The sequence below is a fragment of the Anomalospiza imberbis genome, chromosome 6 (assembly GCF_031753505.1).
Source record: "Anomalospiza imberbis isolate Cuckoo-Finch-1a 21T00152 chromosome 6, ASM3175350v1, whole genome shotgun sequence".
In the NCBI taxonomy this organism is placed as follows: Eukaryota; Metazoa; Chordata; class Aves; order Passeriformes; family Viduidae; genus Anomalospiza; species Anomalospiza imberbis.
This window is the reverse complement of record NC_089686.1, coordinates 51,581,810-51,599,487: the sequence shown is the minus strand read 5'-3', so window position 1 is coordinate 51,599,487 and position 17,678 is coordinate 51,581,810. Positions and strand designations below refer to the sequence as shown.

General features: G+C 42.6%; 1 protein-coding gene across 4 annotated transcripts in view; it reads left to right on the top strand.

Annotated features, from left to right (window-relative positions):
- DENND2B (DENN domain containing 2B) overlaps positions 1-17,678 on the top strand; it is a 175,616-nt gene that overhangs the window by 124,389 nt on the left and 33,549 nt on the right. For all 4 annotated transcript variants that reach the window (XM_068194159.1, XM_068194157.1, XM_068194158.1 and 1 more), the window contains 7 exons: positions 1,161-1,376; positions 3,510-3,606; positions 4,555-4,599; positions 6,836-7,020; positions 7,659-7,768; positions 9,301-9,370; positions 15,692-15,769. In XM_068194159.1, coding sequence (XP_068050260.1) covers positions 1,161-1,376; positions 3,510-3,606; positions 4,555-4,599; positions 6,836-7,020; positions 7,659-7,768; positions 9,301-9,370; positions 15,692-15,769 — 801 coding nt within the window. The remainder of the gene's footprint in view (positions 1-1,160; positions 1,377-3,509; positions 3,607-4,554; positions 4,600-6,835; positions 7,021-7,658; positions 7,769-9,300; positions 9,371-15,691; positions 15,770-17,678) is intronic.

The window sequence follows — 17,678 nt, the reverse complement described above, 5'->3', positions numbered from 1 at the left end:
TCAGTCATGGATGATGATAAACAAGATGGAAGAGATCAGAAAGTCAGCAAGCTTCCATCAATCATCTCCAAAAAGAATTCCTTTCAATAAAGTATAGACTACCACCAGTTTTCCTGGTATGCTAACAGGTGGCATGCAGAGACCTCAGAAACACTGGTGTTCTGGTCATTTTGAATCCCTGTGTCTTTTCCTACTGATTATTTTCAGTTTTTGAAGTCATCAGGTATGAAAGGAATGTTTTATGGTGACATTGTATTTGTGATGCAACCTCTCTCCACAGAAACACCTGTGCTTAATCCCAGGTAGGATGTTACTGCAGCCAGTCAGCCAATAAGTGGGACATTTATTGCTGCAGATTTATGGCTTGTAACAGAGCTGATAGAATGTTAGTAAATGCCAAATGACAGATGCTTGACACAATAGTACTTTTTCCTGAACATGCTGGGGAAGCTTCTTTACAGTGTTTGTGAGGAGAAGGCAGAGACCTGGAGCTGGGCAGAGCTTCTCCTAGGACTGCTCCAAAAGACCCCCAGTTTTTTATAGACAGATGTTACCTACTGCCTAATTCTTCAGTGAGATTTCCCCTTTGCCCTGTAGTGATAACAGTTTTGTGTTTTAAAGGGAATTTTTTGGGAATGTAGGGAGAGTTGTAATTGTACCTCTGCTTATTGTCAGGTCTTAAAACTTCTTAACACAATGAAAATAGAACAAGCTTGATTTTTCTACTTTATTTTTCTTGAATAAAATAGCATGAATTTGCTATTTTAGTTATTACTTTTGCACTGAATTAATATTACAATAAATTGGGTAATTACTCATTATTTTCACTCCTGCAAGTCAGAAGAGTGGATCAGGCCTGTTGGGTCAGTGCTCTGCTGTCAGCCAAGCCTTCAAGTTAGATTTTAGGGCTCACAGAACTGATAGGATGCAATGGAAATGTAGAAGGTCAGAAATGGTGTTGTTTGTTTTCTTTGAACTTTAAAGTCTTAGAAGTTGACCCTTGTCCCTTCACTGTGACCTTGACACGCATCCTGCGGAGTGGTGGCTCCCCTGGGGTGATGTCCCTGTGCAGCCACCACTCTGTCACAGGTGGCAGAGTGTAAGACCAAGTGCCCCAGGTGTTGCCAAGAGAAGAGCTCATGCTGTCCTTGTCCCTGCAGCTGCCCTCAAAGGCCAGCAGCCACTCCCTGCGCATGGGGAACTGGTCAGAGAGGAAGAGCCACCGCCTGCCGCGGCTGCCCAAGCGGCACAGCCACGATGACGTGCTGCTGCTGGCCCAGCTGGGCATCCCCTCGTCCCCCTCCAGCCTCAACGAGGACAGCCTGAGCACTGCCACCGAGCTGCTGTCCACACGGCGCGCCAAGAGGATCCCAAAGGTACCGGGGCACGGTCAGCCTTGTGCTGAGGAGAGGTCACCTGGCTGTGAATTTCTAGGCACCTGTTGAGTCTTACCTTCTTCGTGCCAGGGTGGGGATTAAATGTGTGTTTCTTGTTCAGACTCAGATGTTTATTAGTTCTTATCTATATCACACTTTCACAAACTGCAAGTTCTACAGCACTTCACTCTAACAAACTAAAAAATGGAACTCTATCTCTCTCTCTCTCTCTCTCTCTACAAGGCCTTTTAAGGATAAACTATCCAGTTAAGAAATGATACTGAAATTATTTTTACGTTTAACCCAATAACCAACCACCCATGGCCCACAATGTGGACTTTTTTATCCAATTACACAAAAACACCCAAACCCCTGAAGAAGAAGGTGAAGAAGGACTGGCCTCTGCCCTAAAACCTCCATCTTGCTTTGTATATATTACTGTATTCTAAAACCTTAAGCTCTTAAGTTTTCCACCACGTGATATTACACACTTCTATTCAAACTTCACACCCATAATCCCAGTTCTGTCATTCAGTTTTGGAAGCCTTCTCCACGGCTTCAGGTCAAATGCAGTGTTCTCTTGGGGGTTAGTGCCTGTCAGCACAGAAAGTCTAAAATTCTCAGTAAGCAGGGTTCCAACAGCTAGCCTTTAGCCATCACTGAAAGCTCTTTTTGTACCCTAAAGGAACATTTAGATCAAAATCCCCTCCCTGGAAGTGACAGCTTCCAAGTTTTCAAGAGGAGCAAACATCTAATGGCCATCTTCGCACAGAATTGATTTTAAGGCAGTTGTTTTCCACACTCTTCTTTAAACTCTGTGGACCAGAGCATTGCTGTGTATATAACTTTAAGATTTTGCGTGGGTGATGGCCAAGAAATTATTATTTATAACATGCAGCAACATCTGAAGTGGTTTAATTCCCATCGTTTGTTTCCAGGAAAATAACTAATTGGTCTAGTAGGTTTCCCTTCATTTACTCACAACTGACCCCATCCTGATAACCATGCTGTCTTGATGGATTTGAAGCAAAATTTAATTTTTCATTTTTAAGGAGTTTTTTCCAATTCAAAATGGAATACGAAAAAAACCCCAGGCCACAAGGCAACAACCAAAAAACTAACAATACAATAGAAGCAGAGAGGGGGAGAACTGCCAATATGTTTTATTTTGGCTTGTGAACAAAGTTGATTTTTATTGTGTATTCAACTCTTTCCTGTTCTTATTAGAGAGCATCTTTTAAAGTACATGGCTATAAATACTGTGAGTAGAGGGAGATTTTTACGTTTCTGTGAATTTGTTGGAAATTCTGTTTAAGGAGGAAATTAATCCTACATCCTTAATATTTACTGTATTTTTACTTTCTTGGAATATATTGTTATACTTCACCAGTGGGCACACTTCTCTGGAGGAAATCATAGGGTTGCTTACAGAGTAACTTACTACCTGATTGTGAGTAAAACTTGGAAAGTTTGGCTGTTAATTTTGTACCATTTTTTTTTAATTGAAGAGACAGATATTCTCCTAATGTGAAATTCTGATTTCAGCATATGAACATTCACAATTTTGTTGCAAATCTTGTGATAATTTCTATTTTCTTACTACTTTACCTTTGAGGATCATGTATTCCTGGAGAATAGAATTTTTAAAATTGAGATAGTGTTAGTTATTAAAGGGGAAACCTAAAAAGGTTTTGTTTCAGTCTGTGCTGTGTTACTGCCCTTCTGCTGTGTCTATAGCAAATTGCATCCTTTCACTCAGTTTATTTCTATCTGGAAGCTGAGGTGAAACAGCTTTTACAAATTGTATTACAGTTCTATGAAGAAATCTGCTGTGGAAGGAAATATACTATTCCTGACCTATAAAACATCATGGAGATTAATTGCTACATATTTGTGACTCTCCCAAAGTTATAATATTCTGTTTAATGTTGAATTCTTAGTAATCCCAGCCTCTTGCTGAAGGCAATAAACACAAGTAATCTCATTAATATTTCCTATAATCTCAGATATTTTTGGGGCAGACAGTTACTATCTGCATTAACATCATCCATGTTTTGTTTGAATACATTAATTATAAGTCTCCTGGCAGAAAAATGTTTAGTCTTACTGATTCCTCATTTTCTTATTTTGCAGCTTGTCCAAAGAATCAATTCCATTTACAGTTCAAAAAGAGGGAAAAAACGACTGAAGAAACTTTCTATGTCCAATATTGAGACAGCATCCCTACGAGGTATGGTCAAGTGTCAGGGTTCAGTGAATCCATTTGGATGCTACAGGATTAATCAATTTCCTTCTTTCCTTCACATGTAACCTGGACTCTACTTAGTTTAGAACTTTTTTCTGTGAACAATGATAATTTTCTCTTTGCAAGAGAAGAAGATGGGGATGAGCTAAAAATAAATGAGATTCTCAGTATTGTGTATCCTATTAATCCCATGGTCAGCTCAATTTACCCAGCTTCTTCTTTAGTCCACATTTACTGTAAGTTTTGACCAAAACTCACAGTTTTGACCCTGGAGCTCTTGCATGCTTTTTCCTGGCACTCACAGTTTGTAACTCACCCTGTGCTTCAGACTGCTTCTGGAAAAACAGGGGCCAAAAAGGAAATTCAGGCTCTGTTTGTAGTAAGAGTACAGTAGGGCTTTAATCAAGAAGCCCTCAGTATGATATCTTGTCATAAGGTTGCTTTTGCCTGTTAACTGTAACTCAGTTTGTTGAGTTCTGGTGATTGGGAATGTTGCCCAGACAGATAAAGCTCATAAAGCTTACTTTGACTTCTCAAGTGTCGCATACCTTTGGAAAAAAAAAACAAAAAAAAAAAAAAAACACCACCCTGTAAACAGGAAGTGAAAGGTTAAGATCTATTTTCCAAATGTCACTTTTGCAGCTCAGCATAGATGGGGATTCAGTGCAAACAGTTGCTGTAATGGAGAATGAATTTTGCCCTTTCATCAAAATGAAGTTCTTACACTCAAGTAATATTGAAAGTAAATCCAAGGAAAACACAATCTAAGGAGTCATTCACACTATTTATTTCAAGATATTTTGAGACTGAGAAGTGCATGTGTGTATCACAAGGCTCAGAGATGTGAGATAGGATTTTTCCCAGTTGCAGCACAATGAACTGAGTTTGTTTGCTCTGGTTTTGCATTAACTGATGCCTCTGTGTCCTCTGCAGATGAGAACAGCGAGAGTGAGAGTGACTCAGATGACAGATTTAAAGGTAAGTGTTCAGCCTTCAGTGACTTCTAGTTAGACCCTGTCCCAGACCCTATCAATGTATGTTCTCCTGCTACTGCACATTGTTCCTGTCCATGGCCTCTATTCTCTATAGTTTCCCAGCTCCATTACTGCAGAGCTCCCAAAGCTCCAACACAGGAGCATGAATGTGGAAAGCAAGGGCAAAATGGGCTGTGAAGATCTAACAAGGATTTGGCAACTGTGTCATTTAATGAAGAACAGGACCTTTGGTAGATTGGCTTTGTCAGCCACTTCAGAGATGCTGATCTATTCCAGACTGACTACTGGGTGCAGGCTTAGAGGGATGGGATTGGATAAAGATGCTCCTTTCTTATTCATATGCTGCTTTCAGTATTTACTGCTCGCTGCTGTTGGAGGCAAGGATCTGGGTCTGATCCAGCGTTGTCGTTCTTAGACTCTTTTATAAGTCTGCAGTCTCCAAATTGTAGAAATTCCTTTATCAGCACCTGCCCAAACTCTGCCTGAGCCAGGCCACTAAATTAGTCTTTCCTTTTTGTAAGTCCTGGTACAGAAATAGGCCTATAAAAAAGTTGAAGACAGCAGCAACAGATTTCATTACTGAAAACCCATCGTGTTGTTAGTAGGTGAGGGGTAATAAAGACAAGGGTGTGGAGCTGTTATAAGATATGGGGCAATCATCCATGTCTACCTACTACAGATGACACCTGCTTGCTGTACATGCAGCAACACTTTCTGGAAAACATTGTCTTAGGGAAACAGATTTGTGCCAGATAGGTGGTGGTAAGACCATCCAAAACAGGCTGTATGCAACATTGTACAGTGATGTGTGGAAAATTACTCCTTGCTCCTTTGTCTACCTGTACCAACCCAAAAGCACTTGCAGTTCTGTTTCTCTTTGTGTCAGAAAATAGAGAGGTTGCTTGTTCTCATAGGCCATGAAAGAAGGTACACAGAGTCTGGCCCCTTCTTGTTACTGGGAGGATATTCTGATCTCCCTGGAAACTGGGAGGCTTTTCCCTCATTGTTGTGGAACAGAGGATCTTCATTCTGTCTCTCTAACCAACTGCTCCCTGAGTGACTTTGTGTTTTACACTGATGGTCTCAGGGCATCCTGTCCTGAAAACCCCCCTGTCATATGTAGCATGACAGGACTCACTGGGTGTCCATCTGGTGGGGGTGGGCTCTTTGGTTTCCCCCCTAGCAAACATGAAGCAGTGCCCTGCAGTGTGGTGCTGCCTCTAGGCAGGGCAGGCAGGTTGTTCTGGGGATTAACTTCCTCAGTTGTGTAGTCACATTGGGACCCAAGTGCTTTATCAAAATAATTTCTAATTTTTGTGTTGAACCAGATGTATGAGGGCTGGCCACCAAGGGCTTTCCCTTAGTGCTTATGATCCCCTATTTCCCTGTCACAAGGGCCAGTCAGCCTTTGGAAGCTGTGGACAGTGGCAGTGAGTAGAGCCTGAAGGATTTGAGGTGTGTGGCTAATAATTCCTTTGCCATTGCCCAGAGATGCTTGTGTGAAGAGCTGGGGAAGAGCATGCAGGGAGCTGCTTTTACTGGGCTGGTTTTGGTTTTTTTTTTTTTTTGGTGTACCAGAACTGGTAGTGATGTTAATGACCAGTCCTCCATAGGTATCAAGCAACAAGTCACTGGATCTTTGCCTTCATGAATGACCATGAATCTAAGATCATCCCCCAGCTAAATTAGCTCTAACAAAGCAAACCACAGGAGGCAATTGGCACATCTTTCTGTTCCTCCCTGTCGCCCTTCCCTGGAGTTAATTCCATGGCTTGCCTTACGTGGTGTGCAGCAAAAAGCTGTGCTGTGCAGGGACAGGGCACAGAACTGTTTTTCACCAGGGTGAGCCAGGCCTCAGATGTGTCACCCTGGAGGCTCCAGTGCATTTGCACAACCACATAAGGGTTTATAATCCAGTCTTATGTGTGAAGAAAAGCCAGAACTCTGCCAGCGTAGCGATTATGAACTGCAAATTATTTCAGAGACTGAGTGCTGCATAACTGCAGTACTTGGAGAGAGTTATGATTTATGGATGCAATTAGTGAGGGAGACTACAGGTTTGCTAGCTAGAAGGTTTCCTTTTGAAAGGAGAACATGCTTGGAATAATACTCTGGCAAATTGAAAGTAGTTTGTGATTGGCTGTGGCTTACACAAATGCATTACAGTCTCAGGTAATGACTGATCTCTTTTTTTATTCCCTTTTCTTTCTAAATGCCAGCTCATACCCAGCGCCTCGTACACATCCAGTCAATGCTGAAGAGGGCTCCAAGCTATCGAACCCTGGAACTGGAGCTGATTGAGTGGCAGGAGCGGGAGTTATTTGAGTATTTTGTGGTAGTGTCCCTGAAAAAGAAGCCCTTTAAAAACACTTACCTCCCAGAAGTGACATACCAGTTTCCCAAGGTACAAGAAAAGTTCCTATGTACAGCTCATTCTAGGATCATAGGATTCTAGGATCTAGGTGAATAAATGGAAAAGTGAATAGAAATCCAGTTCTTAAACTGAGCTTTCAGAATTGTTCCAAAGCAATCTGTTACAAAGCAAAGGGCATAGAGAAGGTAACTGAAAGCTGTCCCTGTTTTCAAATGTATCTTTTCCAGAGCTGGAGAATTTGGCCTGATGGTGGATGCTTTAAAGACTGTGTTTAAATCCAATTTCTAAATATTTCACTTTTAACTCATTTTGGCTATATTAGGATTTGTTCCAAAACTCACTGAAGTCAATGGAAAGACTTGCTGATCTCTGGCATTTCTCTTGTGCTCTTGCAGCAGAAAGGTATTTGAGTTAGGGCTGTGTTTTAAGTGGCCATCATACAACAAGGGAGTTTCAGACAATTAAAAAACTGTAAAACCCCAGCAGTGATTATTTCTTTTGTACAAGCACCTATAAGCCTGTCCTGGAGTCGTGCCTCACTCTGCCAAGCACAACTACAGGACAATCTGATGGGCCCTGGCTCTCAGAGCTGCTCAGTGACCCTGGCCCTGAGCAGAGGTGCGAAGGGACACCCAGGGGCTGACTGAACCTTGCTGTTCTCCCGGCAGCTGGAGAGACCAACCAAGCAGATGCGGGAAGCGGAGGAGCGCCTCAAGGCTATCCCGCAGTTCTGCTTCCCTGATGCCAAGGACTGGCTCCCTGTCTCTGAGTACAACAGGTGAGTGCTCCAGAGCTCCTCTGCACCATGGAGTGGTGCTGGAATGGCGCTGGAGTGCACTGGAACAGCCTCAGCCTCGTCAATGCCCAATTAAGAAAGCAGCAGTTTGAGTCTTGGCCACTTTGTGATCAAGCAGCTGTATTTAATTTTTCTCTCTTTTGAAGTTCTGTGTTCTTTTTCTTCCCTATTCTGCCTGCCTCACAGGCCTGTGTGGCTGAGAGGAAGAGGCTTGAAGGTTCCTCTGAGTGCTAAACTCAAAAGAATAAATGGAAGTATTTAAAATAAATCTTAAAAAGGATGAGGCCCTAGTCATTCACCTCAGAGTGCTTGTCTAACATTGCAGGATACCCCTTCATTTGGCTCAAAATGTTGCTGTCCAAGAATTTTCTTGGAGCTGTGCTCTGTCCTAGCAGAGGAGCCCTGTCTTCCTTCCATTGGAGATGAATGACTGCAGGAGAAGGGCAAGGAAAAGGAGAGCCAGGCTTGCATTTTCTTTACTTCAAAGTGACCTCCAAAAAATCTAATTTTTTTTCCCCTGCACTGACATGTGAGAACTGGTTGATCCAAAGGTGTAGAGTAACAGGATAGGCATAAGGGATGGAATTATGGAATGATTTGGGTTGGAAGGGACCTTTAAAGGTCATCCAGTCCAACCTTTGTACCATGAGCAGGGACGTCTTCAACTCAATCTGGTTGATCAGAGCCCTGTCCAGCTTGACCTTGAATGGTTTCAGGGACAGGGCATTCACCACCTCTCTGGACAGCCTGTCCCAGTGTTGTACTACCCTCATTGTAAAACGTTTCTTCCTTTTATCTAGCCTGAATCTACCCAGTTTTAGTTTAAAACCATTACCCCTTGTCCTATTGCTACAGACCCTATTGAAAAGTCTATTCCCATTTTTCTTAGAAGCCCCTTTTATGTATTGAAAGGCCGCATTAAGGTCTCCCCAGAGGCATCTGTAATTATACATACCCTGGCATTTCAGCACCAGGAATTGTTTTATATAATGCTGTTTAAAACTTGCAAAGCAGTCAGGAATGTTTCACAGCCCAGGCATAAATTCACAGACTCATCTCTTTACCTGTGCTGTACTTTTACTGTAAAACTGTTTTACTGCTCTGTCACAAATGGTGTTTATCCTAGACAGAGACTTTTGGAAACCTGCATTGTTTCTGGATTAGAAAATGATTTCTCTACTCTCAGAGACTATCTAAGGTTCTCCCTTTAAGAACAAAGCTCAGTCCAAAGACACAACTGAACTAAAGGTAAAGGAGCATTGGAATACTGCCCTCAAAATCTGATTCTTATATTTCTTCTGCAGTCACTGATGCTCAGCTACCATCTCTTCTGATAAGATAGCTGGGTTGTCCCTAACCATACTGCTGACAGAATTTTTCCACAGAGTATGTCCTAAGACCTTCCAGTGGGTAGCATCTCTCACTTGATAAGTGTCCCTTGCTAAGTGATCTACCTTGTAGCCATGCTGTAGTTCTGATATAATCTCTACAATGGGCAATTCACTTTCTCCTAGTGAGACCTTCTCTTTCATGCTGACTGGGGAGGATGGGAGCCGGCGGTTCGGGTACTGCAGGAGGCTGTTGGTGAGTACATCACCCTCACTTCAAAGGGCAGAATCCTCTTGAAAAGGATCTCAAAACTGCAGTCTGAACTGAAGGTGTCTCTCATGGTTTTGAAAGGAAACAGGGTTTTCTCACTCTGAAATTTGGAAAGGTAAGGAGATCAAGTAAAGATAAGAATTTGTAATGTTTCAATCCGATAGATACCAAGGTTTGTAGCAAATTTCTGAGAATGTGGAAAGTTTCTTGTGTGAGCACTTACTACATAAATTCTTTATGCTACATACTTTCAAGCACAATCAGAAATACTACAACGCTGGAAGCAAAGGCAAAGCTGGTATTTCTAAACATTTGTGAGTAGTGTTTATCTCTTAGGCAGCTGCTTACATCTCAAATGACTCTGCCAGCACTGTGTCATCAGTCTGCAGCTCAGAGTCATGCAATAAGCTGGTGCCAGCAGTGAGAAGTCTGGTTTCTCACACAATTTTCAGTCCCCATGACCAGGGGTGGTCAATAGGTGAGGTGGGGAGCCTACAACCAGTGTTGTCTCATCACCTGGAAAATCCTTGGACACTTGATAAACTGAGAGCACAGCAGTGTATGTATCAAGGGGGAGGAATCTGCTCAGAGTCTTGCAGAGTGTGTTAAGGGAGGTGGAGCACAATGCAAAGAGGGATTCTGGTGTCCATCCTGCACACCTGACGGGATGGCAGCAACGCAGAAACCAGTTGGTTGTCCCTGCACTGGCCTTGCACCTGTTGGACAGGTTTGGAGCTGTTTGTGAGTGACTGGGTGGGGAGCCACGGCTCCTGTCATGTTGTCATGTTCTCATGGCTGTTGCCCACACTGGGCTGGGGAGCTTATATGGATATTGGATGCTGCAGGAATCTTTGGCTGACTCTCTGTGCCAAATGAATGTCTGCAGCAGTTTGTAAATAGTTCCCCCCTCTCGAAGAATAAGGCACACTGGCACTTTCCCCTCCCTTCCGCTTCTGATTTCCCACCTTTTCAGGCAGGGAACACCTGCATTCAGTAGCTTCCAGCAGAGCAACTCCCTGTCACTGGCACAGCCCCCTCTGTCCTGCACTGCTGCTTGTGCCTGACCCTGCCCTTCCCCTGCTCTCTGTCCGTGGCAGAGCCCCTGGTGTGCAGACAGCAGATGCTCTGTCTGGGAGGTTTTGCTGTGTGTGGTTCCTCTATTTGTAAGAAGTTTCATTAAGCTAAGATAACAGAAAACTTGTTTATCAGTTCTGGGGGCAGTGTTTGCCATAGGTAGCATCACAGGGACTCACTCTGTATAAAACAGTGTGTCACAGTGGGCCGCAACAAGGTTGATATGTGGGCAGGAAATGTCACTGAAAGCTTGTGCTGCAGTAAATCTAGGGTTGGTGAGGGGGTAACTCAGGGATGAACAAGGAAAGCACCTAGGATTCATCCTTACTGGTGTAAATACGCATAACAAGATGTGAGGCAGCAGTACAAATCATTTTTTTTTTATGAGTTGTCATTTAAAAGGAAAATAAGGTCTTATTTGGGGAGAAAAATTTAAAAAACTCAGAAAATGTTGGATAGAATAAAATTATGGAATGTTTTCGCTCTACCAGGTAAAGGTGGTTTAAGACTTTTATCTTTCTGAGAATGTCAGTACATTTGTAATCATGCACAGAGCTTTCCTCTGTGAAATGCCAAATGGTTGATCCTGGACCATGCTGAGACTGAAATAACCAGTGACAATAAAAGAGATTTATACATGGGAATGTTGAATCAGTTTTTCAATGAAACATTAACATGGGCTTTTTTTACTCATTTAAAGCTCAGTGAAATCCACTCTACATTAAGGACAACATAAAAATGGAACACTGACTTTCAGCTGGTGCAAAAGATGGCTGAGTAAATTAGGAAATACCAGGAACAGAATTAAATCAATCGTGCATGCTTTTACATAATAGTGTTTTGAGACAGCATTGGAGATTTTTATCCTCCACTGGATAAGGCAGAAATCAATCAAATAGCAAAAAGAAAAAGGGAAAATAAGTAGCGCTTTGCTAAATCTAATATAAAGCAGATCTGCTGCTGCCACCTTGGGTGATCACTTAATTCAGGTTGCTTAATCTGGGTTCCAAACCCTGGCACAGAGTTGACATGTCCCATCCTACTGGTACAGCCTCTTCAGCCAAGGAAAGGAAGGAGTGATGCCAGTGCACTTCACCAGCTGTGCCCTCTGTGGGGCAAATCCAGCCATGCCCTTCTGAGATCAAATGTGGAGCCTAGAAAGAGAGGGGATTTTGGAAGCTGCAGAAAAACAGCTCAGCATTTCCTCTACCAGTGGAAAAGGCAAAAGTAGCTGAGATTTTCTTTTATTTGGGTGCTGCAACCTCCTCCTGTCCTGCTGGAAGAAATTAGGTGGTGACCTGAAGTGCCTTTTCCATAGGGTTTGGCTGTGCTCATGAAGTGAAACAATTTAATGTCCCCTGCAAAGGTTGGTGCATGGTGGGACAGCCTCACTAGTGTGTGCCATGAAACCCCCCTAAAATTCTTATAAACTGCTCCACTTTAAACCAAGCCAACTGCTGTGAGGCTAATGCCTTAGAAAATGTTCCTCAGCTGTCCTGGTGGGGGATGCTCTTGTAATAGCCAGCAAGAGGTGTCTCACACCTTCTGGTGCATTTGGCAGCCTGGTTGGCAAAAGCTCCATGGCTGGCTGGGCCAGGCAGCCTGATCCTGTGAGGAGGCTGGCTGCTCTTCTACAGGGTCTAGTGTGCAGATTCCTGCATTTAGGAAACAATTGTGTTTTGTGTTTTGTCAGCCTTGCTCTCCTTTGGCGTGTTGTGGTATGAACAAACTGTTCCACTTTTTTTCCTTCAGATCTCAGATTCTTCCAGACCTTTTCTGGGGTCCGTGTGCCAAAACTACCTCAAGGGGATACAGTGACAATTATGTTTTGTTTGTTCTACAAATCCTGTACAGTATTCCCTTTAAATGTATTTATATTGTGTTGTTTCATTTTGGAAGAGGATTAGAATGGAATGTAACCTATTGCCCCACAGCAGACAATCTGCATTTCCATAGATAGCATGAAATTTTCCAGTTACATCTTGATACCTCCAAGGCAATTCTGCAACAGCTTTTCTAGTGAGTGCACATGTCAGCAGCAGAGATGATTTGGGCACCCTTGGAGGGGCTGTTTCATCCTACGCTTCTCTTCCCTCTCACATAAAATTTGATCCTCCACCACTTTTCTAGGCTAAGACAAGCCAGCCCCAGGAGTCCATGGAGGAACAGATGCCTGAGTGTGAAGTGTGTACCTGAAAACAGGGAAAGCAGTTGTTAGGTGGGACTAACCTGATGTCCTGCATTTGCTGGGGGGCAGGAGAAGGGCATTCATTAGTGTGAAAGCAACTTTTGTGGGATGCAGACTGTTTATGGAGCTACAAAAAGCTCATTGGAAAACCCTTTTTAGCTTCTTGCTTCCTTCCATCCTGCCCTTGCCCAAGCACTTTGACAGCCCTGTGTACACTGAGTGCTCTGGCACCCAAAATTCATGTTTTACAGAACAAGAAGTCTTTAAGAAGTACTTTTGGATTTACAACACCCACAGTTTTCTCATGGTCAGAATTTGGATTGGCCCTAACAAGGAATCAAGAGCCTCCATAGAAGAAACTGATTTTGGCCTCCAAAAGTGTTTGAATTGTTCTGATTCCTGGCACCACTAAGGAATATCTCTGTTTCTGGCTGATGTATGCTGGCTAGTGCATGTGCTTTGCAAAGGCCACTTCCCTCACACAGCTCAGTGCTATGGCAGACTGGGAGGAGATCTCTGAAGGATCCATAGAATCCAAGCACATGGACAGGGAGGTGAGATTTGAAAGAGAAAAATGGAAGGCCTAGTTTTTGGAGCAAAAGCCTCTTGTTTCTCCTGCCAAACATTTTGGAGTGGGCTTTAGTCAGTAATATTCAGATTAAACTCACTATAAAAAAGATTTTCCTGAGCCACATGTGGACCAGCCCAGATGTTGACTTCATCTCAGCCAAGTTCTTGTCAGTTTATGTTCATCATCTTGGGAAACTGTCTTGTTAACTCATTAGTATTTTCATTTCATGATACTGGACTAAAGCTGAAAGTATCCTGGGCTCCACAAAAACAAATTGAAAGCAAATCAAACCCAAAACATCATCCCCTCCATCTCTCTTCTGTCGGGAGCAGTGCAGTGCACCAAAGCAGAGTCACTCGTGTGCTTCTCAGCTGGGCTACTTCAGCATTTTGTTTTCCTGATCTGGACCTATTCTTTGTGTGCAGGAGTGAGTCTTGGATGGACAACATGACTCCAAGACTGTGTAGCTACCTTGTAGGGAACAGCCTGCAATGTGGGAGAGCTCCCTTGTGGGAAGAGAGGAGGTTACACTGGTCCTGATGGGCAGACCCAAGTGTCCCCTGGTGACAAGGGAGGAGTCCAGGCAGGAGTGTTATGTCCCAGAGGATGTTCTTGCCCAGGAAAAAGCAAAATAACCACAGTGGGTGTTTTAGATCGATCTAAAGTGAGATGTAGACTGATGGCTGAGAGGGGAGGTTATGTGAAGGGTTGCCAGTGCTAAAAATTTGAGAAGTTCTGCCCCTCAGAATGGCTCTGCTCAAGGCTTTTGCTTGCTGCTCTTACAGCTGATATATATGCATCTGTGAGGCTTTGCTGTTTGCAGGAAAACGTCTCTGAAATAACAAAAAAGGATGTCCTACACAGTGAGAGCAAGGAGGGAAGAATCCCAGCTCCCACAGTCATGTAGCCTTTAAGGCATTTGAAAGCAATGATATTTCATAAAGGAGAAACTTGGAGTAAGTGCTAAGCAGTTATTGTTTCTGGTCTTATAGATGACCCAGGAATGTGATGTTTTTACTGGCACTCAGTGAGACAGCTCTTGGTTGGAAGCTATCCAAGGCTCCTGGCATGGCTTCGGCATTCCTGCAGATTTGACACAATGATTTTAACCAAAATCCCACATGCTTGATATAATCACTCAGTGCCTTTAGAAAGGATTTTATACCTAATATGGACAAAAAAGGGCTCTGCTTTTTCAGAGATGTGACATGTAGTGAGCAGGTTTGGATCCAGAAATAGACTCATCTGTGTTCACTTAGCTTTGGTATTCTTTTTGTGGTCTTTATTCTAACAGGCAGGCACCTGCTGACTGTCCAAGTCTAGAGTGCAATATTCAGGTTTAGAAGGCACAGCTACCCCTCAGTTTCTCTTGATTGTCATCTCTGTGGCATGTGAATTTCAAACACTTCATGGGGAAGCTGAGTACCAGTAGAGTCCAAAGAAGAGACTAAGAACAGTGGAATAGGCAGGGTAGGAGAGTCCAGTATGCTGAGGAAGTACCATTTGCTTCTCCAGGATAAACCTTTTATAGGATGGTTATAGAGGATGGTTGTCACCATTGAGCAAGAAATGACACAAATTCACTAGAAGATTGGTTTGTACAACAGCAGCTTTAATACGAAAATCTCTTTTATAGACAGCTTTGACACATTCTACTTGATTGGCTAATTAACAAAAACATCTTTCTTACAAACAGTCCTTGAGAAGAACAAAAAAACAGAGTAGGAAAACACTACCTGCAGGTTGTTTATACTAACAACTTATCATCTTTTCTCTACAACTCCTTAAAAAGTCTCACAAGTCCACTGTGAGCAAATGAATCTCATTTTCTCGCTCTCTGACCAGGTGGTCACATCCACAGATGGTCTTCACAGTTTCTCTGGGGAGGGGGTAAGAGGGATGTGTATCATTGATTCATACTTGCCACAGTTTAAGTTACATGAGTTTCATGTTTATCAAGAGTTGGTCTGAGGAAGTTAATGATTTACTCATGCAGCCTGCCTTTGTTTAGGTTGTGAACTCCCTTTCTGTAGGTTGAGCTCTCTTTGATCACCATGGAGTGAGGGAGTGGGGACCTAAGGCCATCATGGCCTCCCTTAATGTTGCTGTTCTCTTGCAGCACACGGCCCCAGAGTGGCCCCACTCCTTCTGCTGCAGCAGGAGCAGGGGACAGAAATAGCAGAGGCATGAGTTACAGCCCTGGTTCCATGTGCTTTTATGGCTGCAAGCTGGAGCCATGCTGGGAGGCAGCTCCAACAGGCTGTGATTTCCAAAGGGGATAAGCTCTATCTGTGCCTTTCGGTTTCCTGTCTTATGGAAGAAATGTGATGCTTTTCCAAGAGCAGCTATTTGTTGGAGAAGCAAATAGTGAGAGATGTCACATGATGGCCAACTGTGTGGTCAGAGAGAGAAGTGCATTTCCTCATGGCTCCACATTAATGTGTAATTCCCATCTTCTCTTTGCTGTTATCAGCCCAATGGAAAAGGCCCACGCCTACCTGAAGTTTATTGTGTCATCAGCCGCCTGGGGTGCTTTGATTTATTTTCTAAGGTAAGGAGATATTTTTTAATATCGCTTTTTAATTTGATTGTTTACTGAGACACATCTGCAGGGATGAGCCAGGCTGGAAGAATTCCTTCCTTTGATGGGAGATAACTATTTTACAGTTGCTGTTTTGGATATTCCATCCCTATTTGGTTCATCAAACAATGTCTTATTACTTCTGTGACTGAGGCAGAAATTGATTCAGAAAATATCTGGGTGTCTGAATGATCTGGCTGACCAAAATTTTTTCCATTGTTTTCTACAGCTGTTCTGTGCTGAGCTGTAATTCTTTGCATCCACAGTTTGGATGATGGGCCAGAACCACTCCAACACCCTGTGGAATGATGAGGTTGAGAAAAAAGATTATTTGATATGTGAATTCTCCACATTTAAAACTAGTGACACTTCTTTTTTCACCCTAGGAGTCTAGGATAAAGCACAGATGATCTTTTGATTGGCCCAATTTTAATTGGTTGTGTTTTAATTAGCCAGAGGTTTTCGCTTCAGATACGGGAAATCTCTCAGAACTTTCACAGATTTTACCTGCTAATTTTCATAGGAATAAAGTGGAAAAGAGCATGTAAATCATTGATGTTAAATAAAATCATAGCATTTATATTGTTCATATGATCTAATATTCATAAAGAATATTATCTTTAAAGCAGATTTCAAGTTTTTCTAGATAAAACTTTTACGTAAGCCTTGTGTGAAGAACAACAGTTGAGTTACAAATAGTTAATTGCAATTTTCCTTCCGATGTCTTTCATAAAGCTCTGAAATCAAGGGTTTATAACAGTGTCTCTTAGATGTAATATGTATCTAGACACAGATATCTGTGAGTGAAATGGAATGAATTTTTCTGGGAGGATCACCCAACTCACCACACTCATGGTGTGGACAGAACTCATGAGGCTTTGTTTGCTATTATGTTTTTATCTAATTTTGATAGTGCTCTATTTTACGAAGGAAGATTTGGGAGAAGGAAAAAAAATAAATTAAGTATCTTCCTTACAACCAAGTATCACTGCAGCTGAAGTATAAGGTCAGACAGCTGGCCCTCAATACAATGAATAGCTGTCTCTACCTTATACTGTGAACGATGAAAGACCGTAAGATATTAAATCTTGGATATTATTTATCACAAAAGCAAAAAGATTCCTCTGGTTTAAAATGTTTCTCATCCTATTTCTGATAACTTCTGTTAACTTTGTCTTCCACAAAGCCTTTCCTGCTCACTCACTGTTGTAATACCTATTGCTGAGACAGACTTGAGAACCACAGATATTTTAACTTCCAGCAACTTCATTTGGTCATGGTTTCAACAGATGCTTCTGACCATTTTATCTCTTGGGATCTCTGTTCAACTTTTATTTGGTTAAAATGCTCCTTTTATTTGTGTTGCGAAGGTCTTTGGAGCCAGACATATGACACACACATGACCCCAACTCCAGCAACAAAAAGCATCAAATAGCCAATCCTGTGGCTGCAGGAACACAACTGAGTGCTGGCAATGTGCAGGAGCAGCAAGGGACCTGGGGCACAGCATGCTTCATTGCTGCTTCCCACTTGGGCAGCTGGTTTTGTTTGCTGAGGATGGCTGTGCTGCAAATTACATCAGGAGTGAAATCCATGTCCTCATTTATGGTTATCTGCCACTTCCAAGGACTGGAATGCAAGTTATGTGTACAGGGCCAGCTTTGCTTTAGTTAGGTCTTCATTATGTCACAGGAAGAAAGGGGAAACTGTGCACCAGTGAATGTCTCTGCTGACATTTGGTGTCACCAGCTCTCCTTACAGGTCACCAGCTTGTGCTTTAGTGTCTTTTAATGTTCTGATTCAGTGAAAATCATTTCCAAAAGAAACAAGAGAAAATGCCTGGCTCAGGCCCATTAACTCTTGTATAGTCTTTTGTTCT